Source organism: Pleurodeles waltl, chromosome 3_2, assembly GCF_031143425.1.
Source record: "Pleurodeles waltl isolate 20211129_DDA chromosome 3_2, aPleWal1.hap1.20221129, whole genome shotgun sequence".
In the NCBI taxonomy this organism is placed as follows: domain Eukaryota; kingdom Metazoa; phylum Chordata; class Amphibia; order Caudata; family Salamandridae; genus Pleurodeles; species Pleurodeles waltl.
Window position 1 is genome coordinate 102,388,426 of NC_090441.1, and position 12,786 is coordinate 102,401,211.

Below are 12,786 nucleotides of genomic sequence, written 5' to 3' on the forward strand. Positions count from 1 at the left end.
GGGATCCCTTCTACATAACGATTCTGACCCTGATGTATCAATGTTTTGCAACTGTTATTAGGTCTCAAAACATTGAGAAGTTACAGACCGCCAAGCTGGGGTGTTAACCGGTTCACAAAAAGAAAGGGGTGTCCTTTGGGAGAGTAGACTCTGAGCCACTGCCAGCCCTCTGTGAACCATTTTACAAAAATATTTTTTGTTTGTTTTAAACACAACCCTGTTTCCTTTAAGGAAAACGGTCTGCATTAAAAAACTTCAAAAAAATATTTATTGCAGCACAGTCATAGAGATGGTGGTCTGTTGACACTTGTAGGCCACTATCTCTGTGATTGTAGTCAACTTGCGACCTGCCTAATGTACATTAAATAGGCTGGCCATTCTGCGGCCCACTGAAATTTGGAATTTTGTGAACCAACCTCTTTGTACATAGGTTGGTTTGTAAAATATTATTCCATTTACAAAATGTCAGGCACAATTTGCAACCACTTTTTGCAAATTGATTAATAGTATATGAGGCCATAAAAAATGTGTGCTGTTAATAAGAACACATCGCCTCACATATAAATATTTGTAGCGCCACCATGTCTGTATATTTTTCACTTCAAAACATTTCTCTATTATGACCATGTTGAATGCCTCCAAAGCACCAGATATCTCTCTCTCTATGTAATCTTCTACCCCATGATCCTCTGGCCGTGCTTGCACATGTATGTGACAATTCCTTTCCCTCTTCTTTTCCTATGGGTTTCATTCTAGTCTAGACACCTAACACTTTCTCTATCCTGTATGTTTCACCTTCTCTTCGGCATCTCATACAACTCCAAGAGCCTCTTCTTGTATCTATTGTATCTTTGTACTCAAGTCTGCCAGTGCAGGTCCAGCCCATGGGTTACATCCTAGCCTCCAACTACATGTCCAGTCCTTTCTCTCCCCATGGATATTATATTTTCACCATCCACATGTTTGTTCCTTTCCTGCTTGGTTGAGCCTCCTACTCTTGATTTATGTTTCGATCACACTATTAGCAAATCACAGGGTAAACCACTCTCTTATGGCACTATACATCAATACCAAAAAAATGTATTTCAATATGTAAGCAATCTCCTATGTCAATCGCAGCATCTATCCACTCCACTCCAAAGTACCACTTCAGTCCAAAGGACCTAAAAGAGGCAGATAGATAAAAGCATGGTGATCAAAACTTGCCAATGTTTTGGGAATGCTGGGCTAGCTATAAGAGGATGCAGATAGAACCATGCCCCCAGCTCATAGGCTTTCTGGAAGCCAAAATCAGAACGTTTCCATCGTAGGGACTGCTCGGGGGTCAGGCGGGAGGGTTTGTCAGGATCTCTCCTCACCCCCCCCCCCCCCCCCCCCCTCCCCACCCTTGTGAAGTCAGAGTCAGGGCTGGACTGGCAGTGGATTCTTTGCTATTGTAATTTTGTAACTGTATTATTTACTTTGTTTTATTTCAGTTTTTGCAATATGGTTTACCATGATTATAACTAGCCAGGTGATTGAGCTGGATTACCTTGATTTATTAGCTGCTTTGTCTAAATGTCTTCTATCATAAAATTATTGTTTTAATTGTATTTTTTTTTTCTCATTATAGCAAAACTGATAAAAAAGTTGGGAAAAAACTAGACAACTTTAGGCCACTGGGTTCTCCTAACCCACCATCTACCAGTCCACCTCTGAAAGAGTCACTAAAAGCGTGGTTCCAAATTATTGACCAGTGTCATTCAGAAGGCTATGTCGGAAGGCTTTGCCAGACTACACCTGTAAAAATGTATATTGTTTCCCCTCATAAAACACTCTTATATGCCAAGGGTAACCCATTACTGCATCCAACCTTCTTGCCATCAATTCCTGGCCAGGGTATACAGGTTTAGATCAGGGAGAAACAGGTGCTGACATCCATCTAGATGGCCCTCCTTCATTTTCATCACTACTTTCAACATTCTAGCTCACAGTCTCTAGACAGCAGGGAAACCATAACTTCAGGGACCATTTGCTTCATTTGTGTCATTCTTCCTGTAGTGTATTTGGTGTACAGATCTAACCACCTGTTCTGTCAAGCTGATCCCTATCTCTAAAAGCTCCATCATCACTTCCATTACTCTGATTAACAGCTGTTCTGTTGGATTAGCAAAGCCCCAAGATTTGAAGTTGCCCTCTCCACAGGTTATCCAGTGCTTAACCTTTGTCTTTTTATTGAGCTCTTCTGTTGCAATACGTTTTAAAGTCACTAAGTATTCCACAGTGGCATCAGTCAAATCTGCCTTTTTCTCCATCATCTGTATCTTCAGTGCTACCTGTTCATTCTCCCGCTTCACACCCTATACCTGTTGTGATGTGCTGTCCAATTTTCACTTCACCGCCTGTACCACGGATGAAATAGCTTCTGTTTTCCCTACCATGTCAGTGCTCAGCGCATCAAAGGAATGCCTTTTCACCAGCTATCATCTTCACTTCCTTAGTGGAAGACTGCAAGCCGTCTGCTTGATCTTTCCCATGAGTTCCACCACGTGGTTGCAAGAAATTCTCTTTTTGTCTTCGGTGATTCTCCATGGCAGCAATGTAAGTAGGGCAGTTAAAGGTATGTGTCGGTGTGACTTCAATCCTAAGGCCAGTAAGCAATTCTCATTGGGCAAGCTTCATGCCATAGGTGGATCTAGTTGCCCACAATTTTCAGCAGCATTGAACTGATCTTCTCATGGCAGCTACACCCACCTGCCTCTCCCAGGCAGCATCCTGAAAGTCAGCACACACATAAGAGTCATGTGGGGCCTTGCCCGGCCCTGACCTCCATGCTTCACCTTTGTAGGAAGCAGCCTCTGTACATACTATACCAGAGTAAGGAATAGTGTGCACAGAGTCCAGTGGATCCCCAGACACTTTACAGAGACTAAAGTAGATAATACTAATGCTTTCTTTTGTGGTGGTGTGGTCAAGCATTTAGGCTTAGCCGACGGTAGTGCTAAGCATTTGTTGTACACACAGTTAAGAAATGAGGCACACACCAAATGACAAACTCTATGTATAGAAACATATACTTTGTTACTTTATTTCTAGAACCAAATGGATCTTGTTGCAGGTAATTACAATTTCAAGAATGTTTCACTTTCAAGTACGAAATGAGCTTTTTTTGGAATTCACAGATACAACAATTTTCAGGTAAGTAATAATTGACTTACGATCCCAGTCATCAGGGGTTAAGTTGTCCACAGGGTAAAGGTTAGGAAGACACTAAGGGTGCACCACCAGCAACATGGGGTTGGCCAGGAGCAGAGGCCAATGTTGGTGTTGGGCATCCAGTGGAATCCTATGGAGACAGCGGCATTAAGAAAGAAACTGCTTGCAGGTAAGTACCTGCGACTTCAGGGCACAGAACTGGGGGGTTTAGATCAGCACTGGGGGGGGGCACAGGTCAGCACCAAACACACACCCTCAGTGGCACAGAGGTGGGTGGGTGCAAGGTGCAAACACAGTATCGGACGCCTAATGCTTTTCAATGGGGGAACCCTGGTGGGTCACAGAGATGCCCCAGGCTTGGTCCAGGGAGTCGACAAAAAAAAAAAACAACTGCTGGACAGGTAAGTAGAGAGCCCACTGGATGTTGCTGGACCGTGGGATGAGTTCCCAAAGGCCAGGGGGCAGCAGGTGCCAGGGTACCTTTAGGCATTGGGAAAACGTCCCCGGATCCGGTCGTGGTCAGGGAGGTCCTCTGGATTTAGGCTGCAGGCGTCGTCCTGTTGGTCAAAAGAGGTCAACCCAGGGTGGACTCGAGGTCAGAATCGCCTGGGAACCTTCTCTGGACTGGTGGGCCACCTGTTCACATGTGGTGGCCGCCCGGTCCAGAGTAGGCAGGACTTGCAGATCCGGGGTTTTAGACCTGACAGCTTTAGGGTGGTCACCCCTAACTTTTTGCCTGCCTCCCTCCACTTTTTGGACACTGTTTTTGCTGGTTTTTGGACTCTGCACACTCTACCACTTCTAACCAGTGCTAAAGTGCATATGCTCTCTCCCTTTAAACATGGTAACATTGGATCATACCCAATTGGACTATTTAATTTACTTATAATTCCCTAGTAGAGTGTACTATATGTGCCCAGGGTCTGTAGATTAAATGCTACTAGTGGGCCTGCAGCACTGATTGTGCCACCCACTTACGTAGCTCCTTAACCTTGTCTCAGGCATGCCATTGCAAGACCTGTATGTGCAGTTTCACTGCCAATTCGACTTGGCATTTAAAAGTACTTGCCAAGCCTAAAACTACACTTTTCCTACACGTAAGACACCCCTGAGGTATGCCCTAGGTAACCTATAGGGCAGGGTGCTGTGGAGGCAAAAGGCAGGACATGTACCTATGTAGTTTACATGTCCTGGTAGTGTAAAACTCCTAAATTCGTTTTTACACTGCTGTGAGGCCTGCTCCCTTCGTAGGCTAACATTGTGGTTGCTCTCACACATTGTTTGAGTGGTAGCTGCTGATCTGGAAGGAGTAGGAAGGTCATATTTAGTATGGCCAGAATGGTGATATAAAATCCTGCTGACTGTTGAAGTTGGATTTAATATTACTATTTTAGAAATGCCACTTTTAGAAAGTGAGCATTTCTCTGCACTTAAATCATTCTGTGCCTTACAATCCACGTCTGGCTGGGATTAGTTGACAGCTCCTTGTGCATTCACTCAGACACACCCCAAACACAGGATACTCAGCCTCACTTGCATACATCTGCATTTTGAATGGGTCTTCCTGGGCTGGGAGGGTGGAGGGCCTGCTCTCACACAAAGGACTGCCACACACCCTAATGGGACTCTGGCAGACAGGATTGAACTGAAAGGGGACCTGGTGCACTTCTAAGTCACTCTTTGAAGTCTCCCCCACTTCAAAGGCACATTTAGGTATATAAACAGGGCCTCTGCCTCTTTCAACTCAGACACTTCCTGGAGAAGGAACTTGTAACCAGAACCTGCATCCTGCCAAGCAGAATTGCCTAGCTGCCAAAAGGACTCACCTGACTGCTTTCTGTGAAGGACTGCTGCTTTACTGTTGCCCTGCTGCCTTGCTGCTCTCTGGCTGTGGTGAAGAAGTGCTCTCCAAGGGCTTGGATAGAGCTTGCTTCCTGTTCTCTGAAGTCTTAGGACCAAAAAGACTTCATCTCTTCAAGAACCGGAATGACGCAGCCCGACTTCGTAACGAGAAGATTGATGCAGCGCAAGCATAGCGACCGTAAGTTCGACGCATGGCCCACTGGATCGATGCATAGCCGAGCCGGAACGATGCAGCCCAACTTTCAAAGAGGAATCGAAACAGTGCCTGCGTGCGGTAGAAAGTTCGACACAACACCCACCGGATCGATGCAGCTCCTGTGACTTCGTCCTGCCAGCGCAGAAATCCACGCACCGTCCCCGGGGCGTCAGAAAACCCCGCAACCCGAAAAGGATCCCCGACCGAGCGCCGGAAATCAACGCACAGCCGTCCCTGCGTGGAAACTAAACAACGTGTGCGGCCTGAGAAATCAACACACACCCCTTTGTTTCCACGCTTCTCCTCCTCTGCGCCCCTTTTGTGGAGACTTTTCACGCTTGAAAGAGACTTTGTTTGCTTTTGAAAGACGTAAGACACTTTATATCACTTTTCAGTGATATCTCTACATTTACTTATTGCATCTTTGATAGTTTTGACCTACATTTAACCAGATAAATATTATATATTTTTCTAAACACTGTGTGGTGTATTTTTGTGGTGCAATATTGTGGTATTGTATGATTTATTGCACAAATACTTTAAACATTGCCTTCTAAGTTAAGCCTGACTGCCCAGTGCCAAGCTACCAGAGAGTGGGCACAGGATAATTTGGATTGTGTGTAACTTACCCTGACTAGAGTGAGGGTCCTTGCTTGGACAGGGGGTAACCTGACTGTCAACCAAAGACCCCATTTCTAACACGGGGAAGTTCTGGAGTCCTTGGAGGTTTCTTTCTGGACAGGGCCACTATCCTTGGGAGATCTTGGTCCTTAGGTAGGCAGACAGTCCTCTGGGGTTTTGTAGAAGTCGCTGGTCCATCAGAATGAGTCGTCTTCTAGTAGCAGGAGTCCTGAAGCTGCAGACAGGCTGGTTGGGCTGAGGCCAAGTCAATTGTCATCTGGAGTCTTCTCTGCTAGTGCTGCTCTTCAGTCCTTCTTCTTTTCAGGTCGACAGGAATCTGAAGAGCAAGGTTCAGGGATGCCCCTAAATACTAGATTTAGGGGCAATACAGAGGGCAGTAGCCCATGGCTACTGGTCCTGAGGGTGGCTAAAAGTTTCCTGTGGCCACTCCCTTTGGGGAGGGGGCACATTCCTAACCCTATTCGCTAACACCGTCCAAAGCAAGATGGAGGATTCGACCAGGAGGGTTTTACCTCAGCTCTGGGCACTGTAGGAACGGTCCCAGCTGGGGTTGACACTCCTCCGGATGTTTACTGATTTTTCCGCCAGACCTGCCACCAAAAGTGGGGCCTGGTCTGGGGAGTGGGCAGCTCCACTAGCTGGAGTGCCCTGGGGCAGTGCAACAAAAGACAGGAGCCTTTGAGTCTCACCGCCAAGTGTTGCAGTTCCTGCAGGGGGAGGTGTGAAACATCTCCACCCAGAGCAGGATTTGTTCCTGACCCCAAAGAGCACAAAGGCTGTCACCCCATGGGGTCAGAGACTTGTCTGTTAGTGGCAGGCTGGTACAGACCGGTCAGCACTACACTAAAGGGTTGAGTAAAATACAAGGGGCATCTCTAAGATGCCCTCTATATGCATTTTGCAATAAATCCAACACTGGCATCAGTGTGGGTTTATTGAGCTGAGAAGTTTGATACCAAACTTCCCAGTCTTCAGTGAAGCCATCATGGAGCTGTGGAGTTATTAATGACAGACTCCCAGGCCATGCATTCAACATGGCCACACCGCACTTACAATGCCTAAGAATGGACTAAGACAATATAGAGTCATCTTGCTCATGCAGGTATGCCCTCACCTGTAGTATAGTGCACCTTGCCTTAGGGCTGTACGACCTGCCAGAGGAGTGACTTACCTATACCACAGGCAGTGGTTAGTGAGCATGGCACCCAGAGAGGGATGCCATGTCAACTCTACCCTTTTCTCCCCACCAGCACGCACAATCTGCAATGACAGGTTTCATGTGTGTGGTGAGTGGTCCTGTTACGGTGGCATAATTCATGCTCCAGCCCTTAGCAACCCTCTCTGGCCACAGGGTCCTTGGTACCACTGGCACCTTTTAGTAGGGACTTAACTGTACGCTAAAGTTGTGGAAGCTATGGTACAGTTTAGGTAAAGAACACAGGTGCTGGGGCCTGATTAGCAGGATCCCAGCACACACTCAGTCAAGTTAGCATCAGATAACAGGAAAGAAGTGTGTGTATGTGGGGGGGGGGGGGGGGAGGCATAACCTTGCCAAAAGGGGCACTTTCCAACAACCTTGATTTGAAAAAAATCCACCTTTCTCCATTCTGTGATTTGCAACTAAAATCCATTTCACATTCTTTCCCCTGAATCTGACCCCCGTCCCTCTTCCTCAAGCGCAGTGGCTAGACTCTGCACCCCCTTTTCTACCTGGTAGTAAACCCTCTCTTCCTTTCTAAGGGGTTAGAATCTCTCCCTACCGTCCCCTGAAAATGAGATTGTTTCCCCTGACCCCTTCCCCACCTGTTTTTTACCTGCGTAGGTTCAACGGGTAGGCAATAATGTCAGGGGGGGTAACAGAACTGCTCAAAGAGACTGAACCTTCTACTGGACTGATAGTTGGAGTGACAACCTTATGAGACTGCATATGTACAGTGTCTGGAGGGACCGAAGTAAATAGTTAAAATTGTGATGTCATACTGACAGAATCCATGTGATACATCCATCCATTCTGAAGTCTTTTTACTGCTACTATGGCATGTGATTCTGACATTAATGATATTATGGCTGGGTCAAGAAGAAAAAGCAAGGCATATCACTTGAACCACGGGTGTCTAAAGTATACTGAAGAAAGCATTGCTTTCATGGACTAGATGAGCCGTCCATCACCGTATGCTTTTTATTCTTCAAATACAGAAACATCTGCCTCTCCCTAGATGGCAACACAACATCTGAAAAACTATTATATTTGTGGCGACATGAATGCGACTGGGTATACGGGCACCGAATGGTCAGCTTGATGGACTACAGCAGATATGAACAGGAGTACACAATAGCAGCAAAGAAAGTATTGACTAATGAGGAACAGGTAAGCTACATTTGTAGCCCCTATAATTAATGATGTGATTTATTGTATATGTGATGTGTGCCTTTAGTAGAAAGGAAGAGAAATATAGTCAAATAAGTAAATCTTATGGAGCAACAGGAAAATTCAATGTATTCCACGGTAAATGTGATAATCCAGTTATTGCAGTGGATGTAATGAAAAACATGGAGTCGTACGAAGATCACGTGACTTAGCTTTGAGTTTGTTGAACAGGGAGACAAGTTTTTTGTGTTCCAACATAATTCATTGTATGGGGAATGACTCTAGGAATCCGGGACCTGTCTAGCCTGCATAGGTGCCAACCTATTTATGGCACAATTTGCGATGCTTAGAAATTTTAATTTAGTAAATTTTTATTGATTATGGATTTGGAAATCTCCACCAATCACAGTAGCGTCTAGCATTTTAGAATTTCTGCCAACTGTTGCTTAGATTAATTGAGTCAATTTGGAACTGAACACAACATTTCTATATCAATCCAAGCTGTTTACATAGTGCCTAAACGTTGGAAATATGAAGATGCTTTTGCCGTTGTAAGAAAATGCCCTTTTTTCGTGGTCACCCCCACCCCCAACCCACCCCCTTTTTTGCTGGGTATTATTGCAGGTGTATAGACTGAACACTGGGGCGTTGTTGCACAATCCCCAGTGCATGTGCTCTGACCCTTAAAAATGTGTACAATGGTTTAATCCCTTAGTTGAATATTTATGTTGTATGTAGGTCCCTTATATATGTTACTCTAAGTAGCCAGGACCTATAAGTTAAAGGTTATTAGTGGACTGCAGAACCTGTTGTGCCACCACTAAACTGACAAACTAAAAGCATGTGTTCAGGCCTGCCTATGCAGTTTCAGTGTGCAGTTGTAAAACTGCAAACCTGACCTGGCAAAATAAACCTTTTGCTCGGCCTAAAGTACTATTTTAAACACTGGTTCATCATCCCTAACTTAGGTCCTAAATGCCCATAGGGCAGGGTACATGGTATTTAAAAAGTAGGACATGTGGTGTTAGGTTTTCCTTGTCCTGGCAGTGAAAAATCACCAAAATAATTTTTCAGTGTGGCAAGGCTGGCTCTCTCGTAGAAAAACACCTTATAGTGCATAAATTCAGTTTGGTAATAACTATTGATAGAAAACAACTGTTACCGATAAATAACTTTTTGTTCTTGTGGTCCACCACATAAAAAATGGCAGGCGAAGAGCAGAACCACAATTAGTGAATCTGTAGTCCTGTCCATTGCCTTCAAATGTTATTCTTTCACATCAAACGACTCAGTCTCCATGATACTTCCGGATCTGAAAGGTGAGTGCCTCTACCCCCAGAGTTTATGGGATTCTAGATTTCTGTATTCTGTTTCAATTAATGGTACCATAGTAGAAGGTGGTGGGCGTGAAAAAGGTTGCTTTAATGTACTTCCTTTCAAAAAAGTGCTGTTGCATTGCTGTAAATCAAAGTTTTCACAGGGATGGTGTTTATTGATTAGATATATTTCTGTTATAATGAAATGAAACTTTCCCTTTTTCAATTCCTCCATAACAGCTGCATCTGATCCTCAGCCCATGCCAGCCATTGTTTAGTAATATCATTGAAGATGAAGGTGGGCTTATTACAACATCCTCAAAGCAACAGGAGTTCAATTTTGTTAAAAGAAATGAGAAGGCAGGCAACCAGCTTCATGCTCTTGATGGGTACCAGCTGACGTTCGACATTCCTCGTGTGCAGAAGTTGCTAGCGGAAGCAATGCGGGAGTACAACAAAGCGAATCCCAGGATAATCATTACTTTTTATAAGGTTAGAAATAATGTGTTTCCTGCAATTCACAATATGGGGCCAACATTCTTGGAAAATATAATTATGCGTATTTCGATAGCTTCCTCTTGAATAGGTAATTTAGGAAACATCATAGCCATAAGTTTTCTTAGGTAGGTAATATCACTTCCATGAGCTAACATACCAACAGTACCCCTTCTGCTACCAAGACATACCCTTAAAAAGTTATTCAGCACCCCTAAGGTGTGTACCTTGACACTTAGCTCACTTGAATTATTCTGTTTCTGCAAAAGCTTAGCCCACAGCTGTTCATAGTTTTCAGCCAACTGACAGAAACAAGCAGTGGCAAAGGTAACTTATGTGACATTGACTTTTGTCAATTCTGGTTTTGTTTTCACGTGGTTTTTGTAAAACCTTACTTTGAGGAGCTGCCAGTCTCTCACCAATATGAAAACTAAACGTTGTCTAAAAGCAAAAATCCTTTTTTGGCTCACAAAGCATACTTTGCCATAGCTGTCCCTGGTATTTTGCGTGTGAATGTGTTGTTTGTGAAGAAGCAGAATGCTGCCACTCATAGTGAAGTTATCTAATAGCTGAAGTCGGATGACACATTGTGCCATGCTGTATGCTGTAGTGGGCAGAAGAAAAATGTGAATGAGATGCAATTACAGACTAATGGATGTAGAGTGCTGGGTGATTGCCCCTATAGGTAAGTATGTTATTAATATATATATATATATATATATATATTAGTAAAATCAAAAGGTCTTGGCCAACTCCATACCTATAAATGTTACATTAATAAAGTAAACCAAAAATACAGTAGAAAAACCTCCATCATTCTGTTTTTTTTTTTAATACTTAATATGCAATTATCCTCCCAAAATATCTAAAATTCTGATTATGCTGCCAAAGTATGTTGAGTGCAGGCTGCACGTGGCACAAAGTATACAGGGCAAGAGGCAAAACACTACAAGATGAGAGCTGTCAGTCGCTTAAATGCATACAGAATGACATTGTTCCAGATGACTCTGAGGGGATGAGGCAAAATGCTCCCAATAAGAAATCAATGCAGTGATAAAGAAAGCCGCCACCACACTTCTCAGTTCTCCAGGGCACATCACAGCATTTTGAATTTCAATGTAAAAACATGGAGACACCCTTCCCTGATCCTCCCGTGCATATCTGTTACGGCCATGCAAAAATGTTCTCATTTGCAACAACCGTTAAAACATAATTCCATAGATGAAGTATTTCTAATGTGGTGGCATCATTACTTCCTCACTCTCCTATGTGCCTGTAATGGTTTCACCAGTACAGTGGACTTCCCAAAATATCACAAGTGCTGGAAATAGAAAGCTGGTAGGCAGGTTTTATTAGGACAATTTTATTTACTACACAGAATCTGACAATCCTTGGCTTTTCTCTGTAGTATGATGTTTAGATCCCCAGTGCGTGGTGCTGAAGTGCTTGCCTACATGGGTAGCGCACTACACTGCGTAGGGCGTGTGTTTGGAAGGATACTGTCTTTAATCTGATTCTGTGTGGGAAGTGTTTCTGTGTGATGCACGATGACCACAGAGGTACGATTATCATGAAATGAGACCCTTAGCAGTGTGACAGATGAAGTGTGAGAGATAGGTGCACAGTTTATGGTTTTCATAATCTGGCAGCTTTTTGCAGCTTTGCAAGTCCCTTTATGGTATTTTCGTTCAAGAAATTGTTTATTTGGACTGTAGCCTAGAAACATTGCCATAAATACATAAATAAATACATCCTAAAAAACTCATCTTGATGCACAAACAGAGGAATTAAAGATGATCAATTGATAAAAGGTCTCAGGCCAGCCACCTGATCCCTTACAGTTTATCTTGTAGCCCATTTAGGGACTCCCATATTGCATTTTAAAATCTCCCAATTGCACATATAACATTTAAAAATCTCATATTTATCTGCAGGCGGAGGGCTTGATCCTGATTAGTAATCTTATGAGAAATAAAGACAAGCTTTTGGAACTCTTTCCAGTCACCTAGGAACCACAAACATTCCAATAAAATCTGTAGCCCACTACATTTTACTTTCAGACCACATGTACACACAAGCCCTGCTCATCTCTCATTACTGCTTTTATCTTCATATCTGTGCAACATGACCCTAAATTTTAGCAATTAATTCCTCAGCTCGGGACTCAATATAAGGAAACATATCATTATTACTCCAGCCTTTAACCACTGGGTGAATGCTTTGCTCCTCAGATAGAGCAGGTCCTCCTCTCTAGCACTTTTGCTTATAATAGCTCTTAGCTCCTGCTTGGGGGTCTGTTCCCTGTCTTCGATTGATCTGGCGCTAATGACAATTTAACATCAATCTTCCCTAAAATGTATCTAACTTGGGAGACCCAGTTCAGTTCACTTTACTCTGGCTGCATTTTACAGAAGTGTGATATTTTAGGCCTACCTTCTCCATTCAATCTCTGCCAACAATTCAGCGTAGCTTACAGCTTCTGATAACTCCTGGCTGTAAGTTGGCAATCTTCCCTTATGGCCTGGATCATTGTTGAGGGTGGGAGTGCAAGGAGCCGTTTCACATATTTCCCCTCCATAAGATCCCAATCCACCTAAGGTCAATACTTCCACCCCGTGTTGGAATTGTAGGTGGACCATTGTATTAAAAGCAGACAATATGGGGCGTAGGCATGGCCGGCCATACTTCTGACTGAAATATTTTAGGCCCCA

The 12,786-nt window shown here is 43.8% G+C and overlaps 1 protein-coding gene across 1 annotated transcript in view; it reads left to right on the forward strand.

The window, feature by feature from the left end:
- Positions 1 to 12,786, forward strand: part of LOC138286353 (uncharacterized) — a 1,286,679-nt gene that overhangs the window by 580,167 nt on the left and 693,726 nt on the right. The window contains exons 62-63 of the mRNA XM_069226509.1: positions 8,093 to 8,264; positions 9,821 to 10,072. Coding sequence (XP_069082610.1) covers positions 8,093 to 8,264; positions 9,821 to 10,072 — 424 coding nt within the window. The remainder of the gene's footprint in view (positions 1 to 8,092; positions 8,265 to 9,820; positions 10,073 to 12,786) is intronic.